At 45.4% G+C, this 15,190-nt stretch overlaps 1 protein-coding gene across 2 annotated transcripts in view; it reads left to right on the forward strand.

Annotated features, from left to right (window-relative positions):
* LOC137418836 (TRAF2 and NCK-interacting protein kinase) overlaps positions 1 to 15,190 on the forward strand; it is a 211,078-nt gene that overhangs the window by 167,552 nt on the left and 28,336 nt on the right. For both annotated transcript variants that reach the window (XM_078784643.1, XM_078784644.1), the window contains 2 exons: positions 950 to 1,041; positions 13,343 to 13,518. In XM_078784643.1, the coding sequence (XP_078640769.1) occupies positions 950 to 1,041; positions 13,343 to 13,518 (268 nt within the window). The remainder of the gene's footprint in view (positions 1 to 949; positions 1,042 to 13,342; positions 13,519 to 15,190) is intronic.

Here is a 15,190-nt window from a genome sequence, read left to right on the forward strand (position 1 = left end):
GCGGTTCACCACTGATAGTATGGAACAAACCGCGAATGGCGAGGCAAAAAAGTCACGGAAATGGCAAGGCAAATCCCGTGAATGTCGGCGATAATCCTGCAAATGGCGAGGCAAATCCCGCAAATGTCAATGAAAATCAGTGAATGCATGCTGTGCCAGTTTCAATGGGGAAAAGGGAGACGGCTAATTGCACTAATAGATACTGTGGAGTGTTTTCATTCTGTGCAGTAACTTGCGGGGATGACGTGTTATGCAGCTGGTGGAACATCCCGTGAAGCTCTCGATTATAGTGCAGCTAGAGTTTGCAGCCGCAAAAGCCATGAATACGCAAAGCACACAGCAGTGAATGTAGAAGCAGATCATGCTCGCGGCTCATAGAATGTTTTTTTGCGTATGTCCAGCTGCCTTATGGTATGTCCAGCATGGTTGGTGAAAGATGGGTTTTATAAATACCGTATGTCAAGCTAACGGCTCGTGAAAATTATTTTTTTGCACCCCTGAAAAACCACGAAGGAAAAAAATTAACGCAATTTCGCGCAACACTTTTCTGCGAATAGAGACCATGTCACATTTTATCAACCGTGAATACCGCAAATAGCGGAACCGTGATTAGCAGGGTCCGACTGTATTTACAGATGTAGGAAGGTGTCAAAATTCCATTTTGTTTGCACATGTAATAAATGGAATACCCCTTTCATGTCCAGTATTGCATCCTACATCATCCTTTTTTGTGTGTCTGACATGTCCATAGAACAACCACCTTTAAAGATTTATTTATTTAAGTGCAAGCTTTCTGTCCAGCATTGTGTAATTTTCCTGTCTTTGTTGTCTTTGGATGCTTATGTGCAGTCTTTGGATGCTGTATAAGCATGACTTTTGACCTTTTTACTCCTGTCTGTCACAATATTTATATAATGTGTGGTTAATTTTCACTTGTTTTTAAAACCAGATTCCTCCCAGGACAACATCACGTTCTCCAGAGGTCAAGCGTAGAAATTCTCCCTCGCAACCTGGCGCCGCACACCATCGACAACCCAACAGGTATGTGGGCAGCACAACTAAATGAGAAGGGTTCTTACCTGTAGTTATTAATACCCTTTTCACTCTCACACTCATTCCAATGTCAAAGTGCTATTGCTCCAAACTCATTCCTATTGTCCACCCATAAAGGTGTAAACCACATCTTCACCTCTTCTCCAGAAACACCACAAGCACCTCAATGCTTAAACGGAACAGTTATTGAGGCATGCAGCAAATGCAATCATGTTTTACCTTGTGGTTTACCTGTTTTTGAAGGTGGCAGACAAAATCAAGGCATTGTATGTAATGAAAATACAGTACTGTGTCGGATGAATCACTTTAGAGCGAGGACTTGGTTTTAACAATCATATATTTGCTTATATGCCACATGCACAGTATATAATGTTCATAAACAATTTGTTCAATGACGAGCTGTATTTCTGTCATAGCCTATGTTTTATCAACTGGTTATGTTTCTAATAAGCCCAAACACCAAATGGATGATATGTGACCTGCCACATAATGGAGTCAAAAGTGACAGATCAGTGCTTCATTACAGGGAAAATCTCGGAAGAGGGGTGCTAAGAGGAGAGGGTGAAAAAGGGGGGCCGTTCCCTCCATAAACAAAGCGTCACCATCATGTTACCATGCATGAGGTTAAGTAATGTTTACAGTATTATAAGTATAGGTGCAGTGACATTATGGCTAGAGCGTCACCTTTTAGACGGGGAGGTTGGTGATTTGATCGCCAAAGATTTTGGCCAAGTCAAAACAACCTCTTTAAAAATGGTAATCGCTGTTTCTTTGCTTGATGTTGTGCATTTAGTGGATACGTATAGCAAAGACAAACCTCATGAGTTGGCAGCCAATGGAACAGGGAATGCGAAGGAGGGGGATCTCTCCTTAACTGTTCCACTGATTGCTGAAAGAAAAGTGATTTCACAAGATGGTATCTCTGGTAGCCAGAGTGCCCTAGGACGTTAGGTCACTGCCACTCTCCTCCTTAAGGTGTGTGTGTGTGTGTGTGTGTGTGTGTGTGTGTGTGTGTGTGTGTGTGTGTGTGTGTGTGTGTGTGTGTGTGTGTGTGTGTGCGTTTGTGTTTAGTTTGTTGTATGTTTTTTTGGGGGGGGGGGAAACTATGTTTCGGCTCGTGGAGGAGCTTGGCATTGAATATAATGAACGAACGAATCAGGACATAATAGCATGAAAAGAGCAGTAAAAAGATTGGGGGAGAGGTGCAGGGGAACACACCAACAGCATCACTGAGGAAGAATATAAAGGGAGACTTGGATAAATAAACTATGTGGGGAATGCATGGGGTGAACTAGAATGGCACTCAGTAGACAGCATACCTCCACCCGTTTGGCCATATCACTCAATGGTGAAGAATCACCTAAAAAAATTAATAATTCTCATATCCGAATCCATATTCAGATCTTCACCCAAATCGAATCGAATCGTGTTTGTCAGACACCCAACCGGTCCACCAAGTTTCGTCCAAATCCGTCCACAACTTTTTGAGATATCCTGCTATGTATCGTTTTTGGCCCTATCTCCCAATGGTGAAGAATCACTTAAAAATTCTCGTAGCCGGATCCGGATCTTCACCAAAATCGAATCATTTCGTCCTTGTCGCATACGCCACATCTCTGCCATATTTGGTTCGAATACGTCCACAACTTTTTGAGATATTTTGTTCACAGACAAATGGACAGACAAACAGACAGGCGTGCAAACATAACCTCCATCCACCTTTGGTGGCGGAGGTAACAAGATGGATGGAGCCACTAACTTTCAATCACAGAAGTGAAAGGAGAACCTGGATACCCAGAAGGAGGTGGGCTTGGCGATGGTTAATATGTATATAAAATAATTGTTTTGGATGGGGATGGATGGGTTTTGGATGTTTTCGCACACCTGAGAGGTGGTCTTCCAGCTCTGGAGGGAGGAATGAGATTGAAGAGACTGTGGAAGGTGGGAATGGGTGCAGGCGAGCAGTGATTCTGGATTTTAGGACTTTCACCAGCATATGGTTAATGGTGGAGCACGTGCACCCTACAGAAACATTGAGGGGACAAATCATGGAAAGAGCAGAGAGTGCAACCCCAGAAATATGACAGAAGAAGAAGAAGACAGAGGACCACTGACCTATCTGAGATGGGAAAGCGATAGGCACAGAAACTCAGCTTCATCGCTGGAGATTCCAATGATTGTTTCCATGGCATCAAGCTGAGCAAAGTGTGAGGCAGGGGAACCAGCCTAGAGGGGAGAGCAGTGCTCCATCAAGTGTAGATGCATAACAGAAGATGCCCAGTCAGCAACTGGCATTGATGGTCAACTTAGAAATGTGGTTTGCCCAAGAAACATCATGGCTGAATGATAGTGAGGCCCAAAAGTTTGAGTGACGTGAGGCCCAAAAGTATATATATATTAGCTGACCGTATCGAGGTTGAAGGGCCGAAACGGGATGATGCTGAGGACCTCGACTGAGGACCAGGTGTGTTTTGAACTTATATATATATATATATTTCTTCAAGAGGTTTGTTAAGGAAGTCGATGGGACGATTTGCCAGACGGTCCTTTTGGAGAGACAGTGAGAGTGTGAGATTTGTCAGGATTGAAAGACTTATCCAATGTTTGACCAGCTCATGATTCTAGCAACGTCTGCAGAGAGGGAAGAGGCTGCAGCCTGCCTATTTGAAGGAAGATGGATGCTACGACAGATGGTGGAGTCGATCATCAAAGAGATGTAGATTTTCCAGAGAGTCAGAAAGATCATTCATGAAGATTAGGAATAGGATAGGGCCTAAAACACTGCCTTCGGGCACTCCAGCCTGCATAGGCTTTCGTTGAGGGAATTTCGTTGATGAAAGGATTTCCTCGACAGCCACACGTTGGCTACAAGAATAGAATAAGTCAGTAACCCAAGAAGTTGGCCTTGGATGCCATAGGCAGAGGCTTTGGAGAGCAAGGTGGGATGCCAGACTGTATATAAACCTGGAGGTATGTCTCGAAAGTGTGACCAGGTCTGAATCCAAACTCATGGTCTGAGATCAGGCCATTAAGAAAAGGGAGAATTTAATGTCAACTGCAATGATTGATTCATTAAACTGCTTGGACACTAAACTGGGCGTCCCCTCTGCCAGTATTAATTGGTGGATGTTAAAGCCCTCATGGGGTCCTTCACAAAGAGTAGGCGATTTATCGCCGGCACCCTGGTCGAATTCAAATCCCTGCCTTGACTGACTACTGGGATTTTCTATGTGACTTCTGACTCATATGGTTGTGGGAGGTCTCGTATACAGATTGTTTTGTCTTTCTATGAACCATTACTACAGAAGTAATATAGTTCTAGTTCTGATTTGGCATACTCTGTTCCAGAGTGTCAGGGCTGCCAAAGCAGTTGCTTGGTAAGGCTTTTCTTGGGTGGTTTGCCATTGCCTTCCCAGTAGTCATTAGGGCAGGATCTTTGGAATTTGACCACGGTGCCGGCGATAGTTCCCCTATTATTTGCAAAAGACACTCTGGGATATTTAACATTAAACAACTGGCAGATGCGATGCCCACTTTAACGTCCATCCGAGGGACGGCACACATATAAATCACCCTGCCCGTGAAACACCTGGATGAAAGTTTATAGCTCAACTGAGAGTTGAACCCAGACGAGACAGCTGCGAGGCGAGTGTGCGTATATTTCGAGTTTAGGCCATCCTGGCAGCCCAGAAATAGAGTAAAGTTTCATAAAAGGCTTAAAATTAAACAAGAAAAAGCATGATTTGCCACTTTTGTAATTCCCATGTAATATGTTAATAACAAGAAGTGTGGGATTGCAATGACATGCAACGTTGATTTGTGAAATGTTGATTTATGAAATTACGGTCGTACTCCACATATACAGACTTGGCATTTAATATGGAATATATTTTTTTCTTGACTTGGGTTTACTTTCTGAACTCAGTATATCAATCTGGTGAGTTTCTTTTACGCTTTGGTGATTTCTTTGTTAAAAGAACCATGTCACTGATTGTCTTTCGCAGCAAGAAGTCAATAACAGGATAATATCACAGGTGGCGTGACAAAATGTAAGGACAGGTACATTTGACGATTGGCTTCTCAATCATGTATATAAGGGTTGTTGCGTTCTGTATTAGTGGAAAACAACTGCTGCACGTCTACAAAAGTTATTGCTGCTTCCTCTGGAGATGGTCCATCAACTCGACAATGCTGTTTGTCATGGAGTGGTGGCTTTACGAAATTCTGGCATGAAACAGCGTGCTATTGCTCGGCAGTATGGCATCACTCAAGGTCAGGTGTCAAAGATCCTGAAACGAAATGCTCAGAGGGGTGTCCCTACTCCAATACCGAGGCCAGGACGTCCCCTCATAACCACAAGGAGAGATGATCGCCAGCTGCACCGGTTAGTCTGCAATGGCCATACCAAGTCAGCTAATCGGCTTTGGGTTGAGTGGCAGCAACTGACAAATGTGGCTGTATCCAGAAGGCGAGTCAACCAACGACTGGTTCAAGCAGGCTATCGTGCCAGGCGTCCCCTGAGAAAGCCACGCCTGACCAGACAACACCGCCAGCGTCGATTGCAGTGGGCCAGAGAGCACCGTCAATGGCAGCCAGGACACTGGAATCACGTGACCTTCAGTGACGAGTCTTGATTTCTGGTCTATCGTCAAGATGGCCATGTCCGAGTGCGCAGACAAGTGCATGAAGCCCACAACGAAGATTGTATAGTGCCAAGAGTCCAAGATGGAGGTGGTGGGGTGACCGTTTGGGCTGCTTTTCATGCAGGGGGCAAAACTGACCTGGTTGTTCTGAATGGAAACCTGAACCAGTTCAAGTACAGGGCCATTCTGGAAGAAACATTGCTTCCATTTGCTCGTGCAGCCTTTCGAGGAAACTTTGTCTTCCAAGATGACAATGCACGGCCTCATCGTGCTCGCATGATCCAACATTTTCTTGCTAACCGTGGTGTCGAGCATATGGAGTGGCCTGCCATGTCCCCTAATATGAATCCGATAGAGAACTTGTGGGCAGAATTAACACGTCAAATCGACAACTTGGACCAGCAGCCGACCTCTGTGCGTGAATTGCAGCAGGCTATTTTCATTGCATGACAAGCGATTCCTGTCCAAACCTTGGCAAATCTCGTGAACAGCATGCCTCGACGTGTACGTGCTCTCCTGAATGCTCGTGGGGGTTACACGAAATACTGAACTGTAATTTTACTGTCCGTAATCCCAGTCATAATTTAACTTTTGTTTTTGTTGAAAAAAATTTTTGGCTAATGTGCAAAATAAAGAGATACTTCTGGAAAACGTACAGAAGTTTAACACTACTGTCCGTGAATTGAGTTCGATATCAGTTTACATCACTTTCAAGGATCAATTTATTCACTTCAAAATGTCAAATGTGGTTTTTGTTTCTTTTAAAGGTCACACTTACACAATCTAGAATAATTTCAAGATAATTCTAATGAACTTTTGGTTCTAAGTCATCTTGAAAAGTAAGTTCACCCCCACAAAAAAAAATATTCCATATTAAATGCCAAATCTGTATATGTATGTATGTATATATATATATATCTATGTAATAGGTGATAGATACTTTTTGAACAAACTACGTATATATATATATGGATGCCTGGTGTTGGCTGGAAAGCCTGGTGTTGGCTTAGCGGTCAGGGTGCTGGCTTGGGATCTGAGGATCCTGGGTTTGAATCCCGGTCGATCGCTAAATTAACACCAGGGGGGTTGACTCAGCCTGTCATCCTTCCGAGGTCGGCAAATTGAGTACCAGCTTGCTGGGATGAATGATCGCGGTGTGTACCCCGGTAGAATAGGTACACCGTATCCCTGCGCATCGTAAGAGGTGACTAAGGGTTGGCGTCAGGAAGGGCATCCAGCCATAAAAACATTGCCTCAAACAGGGAACCATGATTGTCATGGGGCCCGCAAGGCTAACCCCCACTCTAGCGGGGAAAAATGGCCTGAAAACGATCATTCATATCTATATATATATGTGTTTTTTGGCCTCGGGAATGTTGGATGCTTCCATTGTGATGACTGCAACTTGGTTTCTGGGTCGTACCCATAAACCCAGGACTCATCGCCAGTGATCACTGTGTTGAGGAAGCTGGGATCGCTGTTCACAGTCTCCAGCATGTCCTGTGCGATCTCCAAACGGAGTTGCTTCTGCTCAATCGTTAGCAGCTTTGGTACGAACTTCGCTGAGATTCTCCTGAAGCCCAAATCCTCCTTCATAATGGACTGAATGGTGTTGAATCTTGCGGATTGTTTCCACTTGGGAATCGCCAAGCTTTACACAAAATTTGATGCAGTAGCGTTGTTCAAGTTTTTCCGTCATTTTGTCAAAAACGAAAATCCGACGGCGCTCACTTACATGTCCTCACTCATCGGCGGTCTGCCGTCGAATGACAGCTTCTGCAGGTGGGAAAAAATTCACGCGTGCGCATTAGGATCGCCTACATACGTGCACCAATCAACGCCTCCCTAGCTTCTTTTTTTTTACGCACGAAAAATAAAGGTCGGATACTTTTTGAACACAGTATATATATATATATATATATATATGGATGGCACGGGAAAAAAAAATACTTTGCAATTGGTCACTGGCTTTGACACCTGTGCAAATTTTTGTTACAGACCATAGGCATCAAAAAGTTACATATTTCGAACAAACACTTTCACATGGAGCACCTCGCCGCCATTAGAGCATTTAAATTGCTTCAGATATGGCAATAAATGCGAGTTGTTGCTCCCAGCTTCCCGGCTCGGTGACAGAAGATGCCATTTGCATTTTTTTCCACCGCAATCCCCACCCCGTTTGGAATCCCATGCAAGCACGGGCAACCTGCTCGTTTCCACAAACGTAGCAAACATGGTGATAAAATAGCATTATATGTGCACGACATATAATGGAATATTTTGCACGTGGCATGTACTGTTAGTGCGGTGCTAAAGATTTGTAGATTCTGTTCCACTCAGGTCAAGCTTGGAAGCAGTCAAGCCACCCAAGAAAAAATTGCTATTTTATTCAAGCTTTCATGAGTAGCTCTCCCTTTGTTTGCTTTAAAATGTATTCTGAGGGTGAGCGTCCATTTTGTAACGACGGTGTCTGGCCTAGGTGTTAATGTGCAATTATCAGGTGCTAATTTGCTACTGCACACCACATGATTGAGTGCTCAAATGGAAATTGACTCGTTGTCACGATTGCATTTTTTTTTATATCCTGCAACAGTTTTTGGTTGTCTCAAGTTATTTTGACATTATATTGGCATTTAGGTTTTGTCTCGCTCCTGCAAGTCAACAAAAGTATCATATAACCAGGCTGACCATTCTACATTTTGTATCCCAATGATGGGCCTGATCTGCATCCGGACCTGAACCAAAATCTAATCAACTTGTTCTTGTCACCTAACCAACTCGTCCACCAAGTTTTGTCATAACTCGTCCATAACTCTTTTAAATATCATGTTCATATCATTTTTGGCCCCATCTCTCAATGGTGAAGAATCACTTTTAAAAAATTTTTTAATTCTCGTCTCCGGATTCAGATCTTCACCAAAATCGAATCATTCGTCCTTGTCACACACCCAACCTCTCCACCATGTTTCATCCGAATCCGTCCACAACGTTTTGAGATATCGTTCTCACAGACAGACAGAGGTGAAAACATAACCTCTGTCTATTTTCAGTGGTGGTGGTTAACACATGGAACATTCGTGTTCTGTGTTGCATGAAAAAAATTCTGCTTTCTTTGAATTACTGGGAACGAATCGCAAGCAGAAAAATGTGATTGTTGCATCGGGTATGATGGAGGTATGAGCTCTACTGAGAGGCTTTCTCGTTCATCTTGTTAAAATCGCTTTACATTTTTGGAGTTTTTTCTATTTTCACCCATGGCATTAAAATACAAGTAGTAAACTTTACGTGAATTGTGATCATTGGTCAACAGGAAGATCGTGTACTGTATTCCCATAAAGGTTTGTTGAAAGTCTCCATCTATAATAACAAAAGAGAATGTGTTTGTGTGTGTACAGTATCGCTCCGCGCCTCCGACCACCCTTCCCTCCCGGTAGTCTATAGTATAGCGACTTGTGGTTAGACTTTGCTCTCCCCCCCTCCCCCCTCCTCCCTCCTTTCTCCCTTACTCTCCTCTTTCTCTCCTACTCCTCTCTGTCTTTCCCCCACCCTCTCTGTCTCTCCCCCACCCTCTCTGTCTCTTCCCCACTCCTCTCTGTCTCGCCCTCACCCTCTCTGTCTCTCCCCCACTTCTTTCGGTCTCTCCCTGACCCCTCTCTGTCTCTCCCCCAATGCTTTGTCTCTCCCTGACCCCTCTCTGTCTCCCCCACCCCTCTCTGTATCTCCCCCACTCCTCTCTGTATCTCCCCCACTCCTCTCTGTATCTCCCAGACCCCTCTCTGTATCTCCCCCACTCCTCGCTGTCTCTCCCCCACTCCTCTCTGTCTCTCCCCACCCTTTATGTCTCTTCCCCACTCCTCTCTGTCTCTCGCTCACCCCTCTCTGTCTCCTCTCTACCCCTCTCTGTCTCTTCTCTACCCCTCTCTGTCTCCTCTCTACCCCTCTCTGACTCTTCCCCACCTCTTTCTGTCTCTCCCCCACACTCTGTCTCTCTTCCACCCCCCCCCCCCCCTTTGAGTCTCTCCCAACCCTCTCTGTCTATCCCCACCCCCCCCCTCTCTCTCTCTCTACTTCCCAACCCCTCTCTGTAACTCCCCCATCCCTTTCTGTCTTTTCTCCCACCCCCCTCTGCATCTACCCCAAACCCCTCTTCATGTTCCCCACCCATTTCTGTCTCTTCCTCACCCCTTTCCCCTCCCTCCCGCCTCCCTCTCCCATGCCTACCCCTCCTCCCGCTCCCTTTCCCCTTTCCCCCATCCTCCACTCCTCTCTCCCCCCCCCCCCCCCCCCCATACCCTCTCTGTCAATATTTTTTATATTCCCATCATGAAGTAACGCCAGGTACCTTTGCTAGTTGTAAATAATTATGCCTCCGCTGATTAAGTCATGGGAGGCATTATGTTTTTGGGTTGTCCGTCCGTCCGTCCATGATATGTTTTTGTTACCGCGATAACATACGAACGGCTGAAGGGATGCAAGTCAATACAGGTATGTATATTGATGTAAAGATGAACTGATTAGATGTTGGGGTCACTAGGTCAAAAGTCAGAGGTCATGATGCTTCATGATAAAAGGTCCCGTTCGTTAAAAATTCTGTTACCGCGCTAACTTGTGAACCAGTGATGGGATTTTGACCAAACTTGGTATAAGTATATATATATTATGATACAAAGAGGAACTCACTAAATTTTGGTATCAAGAGGTCAAAGGTCATGTCAGATAAAACTCATACTTGAGAACAGCTGAAGGGATTTAAATTAAAGTTGGTACAAGTATGTATAATGACGTAAAAATGTGGGCGGAGACACATCGGTTGACAGTGCGACGTCAGAGTGCCGTTCTAGTTTTATACTGCAATGTTTTCACAAATTAAAATCAAAAGCAAAAGTGATTCAAGGTACAGTATATTATGGTCTGTGCAGTGACTGGTTCTCTGTTCAGAGATGCCTTCATATCCCTTTGTGTGGCCTCGTCTCTCAACTGTTCCCAGAACCCTAGGGATAGCAGAGAAGGATAACAGGTATAACCACACATTTAAATTGCCTGGAGATTGTTCTGCACAAGGAACAGTAATGTCTGCTGATGACATGATAGGAACAGTATCCTTGCATGGTTGTAGTGGGTCTTTTAATGCTCGTGGTTGAATTGTAAACGTTTTTGGCTTATGAGACTGGTGTTCTGTCTACGTGTAAACTTTAAAGGCTTGTACCATAACAACCAGCTACGAACAGCTGGAACAATAACATACTGGTCAGCTGGAATGTTAGCATCAACAGCGAATGCGGATCCAGAATTCCTTTTGCAGCTTTGGTATCACAAAGCCTGAAAGCATCAACATAAAACCTGCTTTTTGGAAGATGGGATGTTCCATCGTTAAATGATTACCATTATGCACGTCATCATTTATTTTTTGGTCATGTCAAGTTAGACGTCATAAACTGCTACGACATTTTGCGGGGGTCGTGCAGGTCATGTAATTTCTGAAATGTCGGGGTGGGTGGGATTCTCCATCATGACGAGAAACCGATATATATACTGAAACGCAAAAGAAACTTACCACCTTTGAAACCTTTAAATATAAACAATAACACTGCGTGTAGTAAATGTGTGAACTTATTTGTGGACAATAGTGTCCTCACTGTCAGACAAAATGGTCACGGATGGTCACTTGAACCTTCAATGGTCACTTCATAGCACAGCTGTTGAACAGCCGTTTTGACTGTCGGTGATTAGCCAAGGGGTACGGGATGATTTTAATGAGCTGCACGTGATGTCTTGATATTGGCTTTAAAAAGGCCAGTGCAAAATGGGCATTTCAATCAACATGCCACGATTGTCAAGGGATCAACGGCAGCGTTCCCTGGGCATGCTGCAAGGCGAACTGAGCTACCGTGAGGTGGCACGTCGCCTTGGCTGTTCACACCAGACGATACCAGCCCTGGTGGACAGAGACACCCTCCACAACTCTGCAGATGACAGACCTCGATCAGGGAGGCCAAGAGTCACCACTGCAAGGCAGGACAGGCAGATGGTCCGAAGTCACCTGCGGGATCGATTCCGTCCAGCATCCCGCACTGCGGCAGAAACTCCGGGGCATGCAAACCCACGGATCTCCAATGATACTGCACGAAGACGACTGCATGACTATGGTCTGACTGCCAGAAGACCATACAGAGGCCCCGTGATGACGGCTGCCCATCGCCGCAACCGACAGAGATGGTGCCAGCAGCATCAGCGGTGGACCTTGGCGCAGTGGAACGAGGTCGCTTTCAGCGATGAGTCAAGGTTCTGTGTGGACAGTCCTGATGGGCGTGAGCGTGTCTGGAGAAGAACTGGCGAGCGATATGCCGATTGTTGCGTGCGTCAAGCCAACAGGTGGGGTGGCCCAAGTGTGATGGTGTGGGCCGCCATATCAGGCCGGTACAGAACGCCACTGGTGGTTGTGGATGGGAATCTTAACGCCCAGCGGTATGTGGATAACATCCTGCGACCTCATCTGCTGCCATTCCTGCTAGACCACCCAGAACTGAGAACCTTTCAGCATGACAACGCTCGTCCACATGCTGCTCGCTTTACCACTGTATTTCTCCAAGGCGAGAACATCAACACCATGCAGTGGCCTGCGCTCTCCCCTGACCTGAATCCCATAGAGCACCTGTGGGATGAGCTTGGGAGATGCGTAGTTGGCAGGGTCAGGACACGGGCAGAGCTGCTTCAGACATTGAGGACTGAGTGGGACAGAATCCAGCAGCAATCCATCCAAAGACTGGTAGGCAGTATACGCCGACGATGCACTGCCTGTATCCAAAACAATGGTGGCCACACGCGCTATTGAAAGGGGACTGACATTGCACCCTGTGCTGTTCTGTACTGTAGAACAAACTGATGAGATGGTGTATCTTGGTCAAAAACTTGATATGTCATCAATAAAATGCCAATGTTTCAATTAGCAATTGTTGGTTTGTTTTATTTTGAACTGTTACTATTTTATTACATTTCAAACAAGTGGTAAGTTTCTTTTGCGTTTCAGTATATATATCTCCTGATGTACCATACTCTGTTACGGAGCGTCCGTGATGCCGAAGCAGTTTCTTGGCAAGCGTTATACTGGGTGGTTTGCCATTACCTTCCCAGCTGCAGTTAGGGCAGGAATTTTGAACTTGGCCGTGGTGCCTGCGATAGCTCGCCTTCTCTTTGCGGACATTGTGGAATATTTAACAATGGAACACCCGGTAAAACGTCCATCCGAGGGACGGCACACACGCATTGATGAATCAGCCTGCCTGTGAAACACTGGGATGGCAGAGTATAGCTGGGGTGGAATTCAAACCCAGGCCAAACAGTCTCCAGCTAGGTGAGTGTGCGTACCTCTCAGGTACATGCCGTCCTGCCAGCCCATGTGTTTATATGATTTTTTAAAAGGCTTTGCTGGCAATTAGTCTTTACTATATACCTTCTTTGTTTTCTTGTTCCTCAAGTGGTGTGAAAATACTGTGCAGGCGTCATGGGAATTTCGATCATTGTTCTAGAAAATGTCATATAATATTGAACTACTAAAAGTGTAGAGCCAGATTTTTCCCAATCTGTATGTTTCACATTGTCGTTTGGCATTTCTATCGAAGGTTAAAGTTTGACTTCATATTCTGCAGTGTGGGAGAGGCCAGACGTATGGCTAAGCCGGCTGACTTGGCCGATATCCGGAAGATACACCTGCGTAAGCATTTACAGAAACAGCACTATGGCTCCAGCTCAAGTTCTGGGTCTGGATCTGCCTCAAGCTCCACTGGCTCGCATCCTGGCTCGAGAGAACGACCAAAGATATGTGGTATGCTTTGACAGATGTTTATTTATTTTTGGCGGATACAAGATCCTTGCTCATGGAAGAGTGAGGTGACAGGGTAAAAGGTTAATTATCTGACTGCAGTACTGGGGCCCACAGTTTGACATGTCCAGCATGTAAAAGAGAAAAGGGGGGTGGGGGGGGGGGGTGGGTGGAGAATAAAAGTAACCTGCAAGTAAGAGGGTTGAGATAGGTATCATTTATGGAGATTGTGAGGGGACATAATATGATGGTGCATACTTGTTTGAAGCCCGATAGGGTAGAATGTGATCGATCTGCCTTCGGAAGGCAGTTCCACAAATGGGTGGAGGTGGGATGGGAAAGCCTGTATTTGGGGAGTGTATTCAGGAAGGGGTTACTGATAGAGAACAGGTACATCCTGGAAGAGCTGAGAGAGCGGAGGGAGCTAGACTAGTGGAGAAGCAGTAAAAAAAACCAGAGGCCACCTACCGATCTGTGATGTCAGAGCAACCGGACTTGTGCTTCAGCTTCATTGCATGCAATGCCAATAATGTCGAGAACATTGAATTCCACATAACCCAGGAGGAACAAATTCGATGCTGCGGCACTATCCCATAATGGAGAACTGGCCCATATGTATGGAAGAGCTATGGAAAAGACCTTGTAGGTTGTAAGTAGTTCTGATTTTTCATCCACAGTGGATGTTTAGTCTACAGTTTGCTTTGGAGGCCAACTCTGTGATATGGCCACCCTAGAAGAGGCCGTGACTGATGGTGAGACCTATAGGTTCATGAGACTGAACCTCTTCCACTGGCTGAAAATGGAATACACAGGTGGGTTCGTTTGACGATCCTTTCAGAGCGACAGGGTGAGGCTGAGATGTGTCAGGATTGAAAGATCCACTTGGTTGTTCAGTTATGAATGGTTGCTACACACTTTGTTGGCTTTTTGTAGCTATGGTGGTGGACGATTTGGGGATGAGTCCAACGAAGGAGGCAAATTAACAAATGGACAAACAAATTAACCAACGTTAATCCATCCCAAACCTATCTCTTTCAAATTCCCCGTTTTCTTTCCTAAAAGTCCCTGCAGTGTCCATCTTGTTTATCCCATGTACCCCACCACAGCCCTCTCCATTCCACAGTTCTCCCGATGTCCCTGTTCCATACTGTCGTTGTGCTTCCCTCTCTCACCCCCTCTTGTCTCCTGCTCCCTTTATATGTTATATGTGTTGGCTCTTGAACTCCATTGTTTAACTCCATTCAATGTACAATGTGCGCTGAGTGGGTTCATCAAAAATGTAGTGGTCTGAGAGGGTCATTCACCAGTGTGGCAGCTACATTCAAATGTAAGGTGTGCACAGAGGGAGCTGCAGATGGAGGAAATGTTGAGTTGGATCTTGGAGACGGCGTGAAGCTGGAAGGTGTGAAAACATTTTGCTACCTCGGAGACATGCTGAATGGAGAAGGTGGATCAGACTCGGCAACGTTTGCTGGAGTGAGATGTGCATGGAAGAAGTTTCGGGAACTGAGTGGCGTGCTGACGAGGAGGGGAGTGTCGTTGAAGCTGAAGGGAAAGGTGTATGCTGCATGTGTGAGAAGTGTTATGATTTATGGGAGCGAGACATGGGTAATGAACGTAGAGCAGCAACGAAGGCTGGAAAGGGTGGAAATGCGAATGGTTCGGTGGATGTGTG

Source organism: Myxine glutinosa, chromosome 9 (genome assembly GCF_964187855.1).
Source record: "Myxine glutinosa chromosome 9, kmMyxGlut1.1, whole genome shotgun sequence".
In the NCBI taxonomy this organism is placed as follows: Eukaryota; Metazoa; Chordata; class Myxini; order Myxiniformes; family Myxinidae; genus Myxine; species Myxine glutinosa.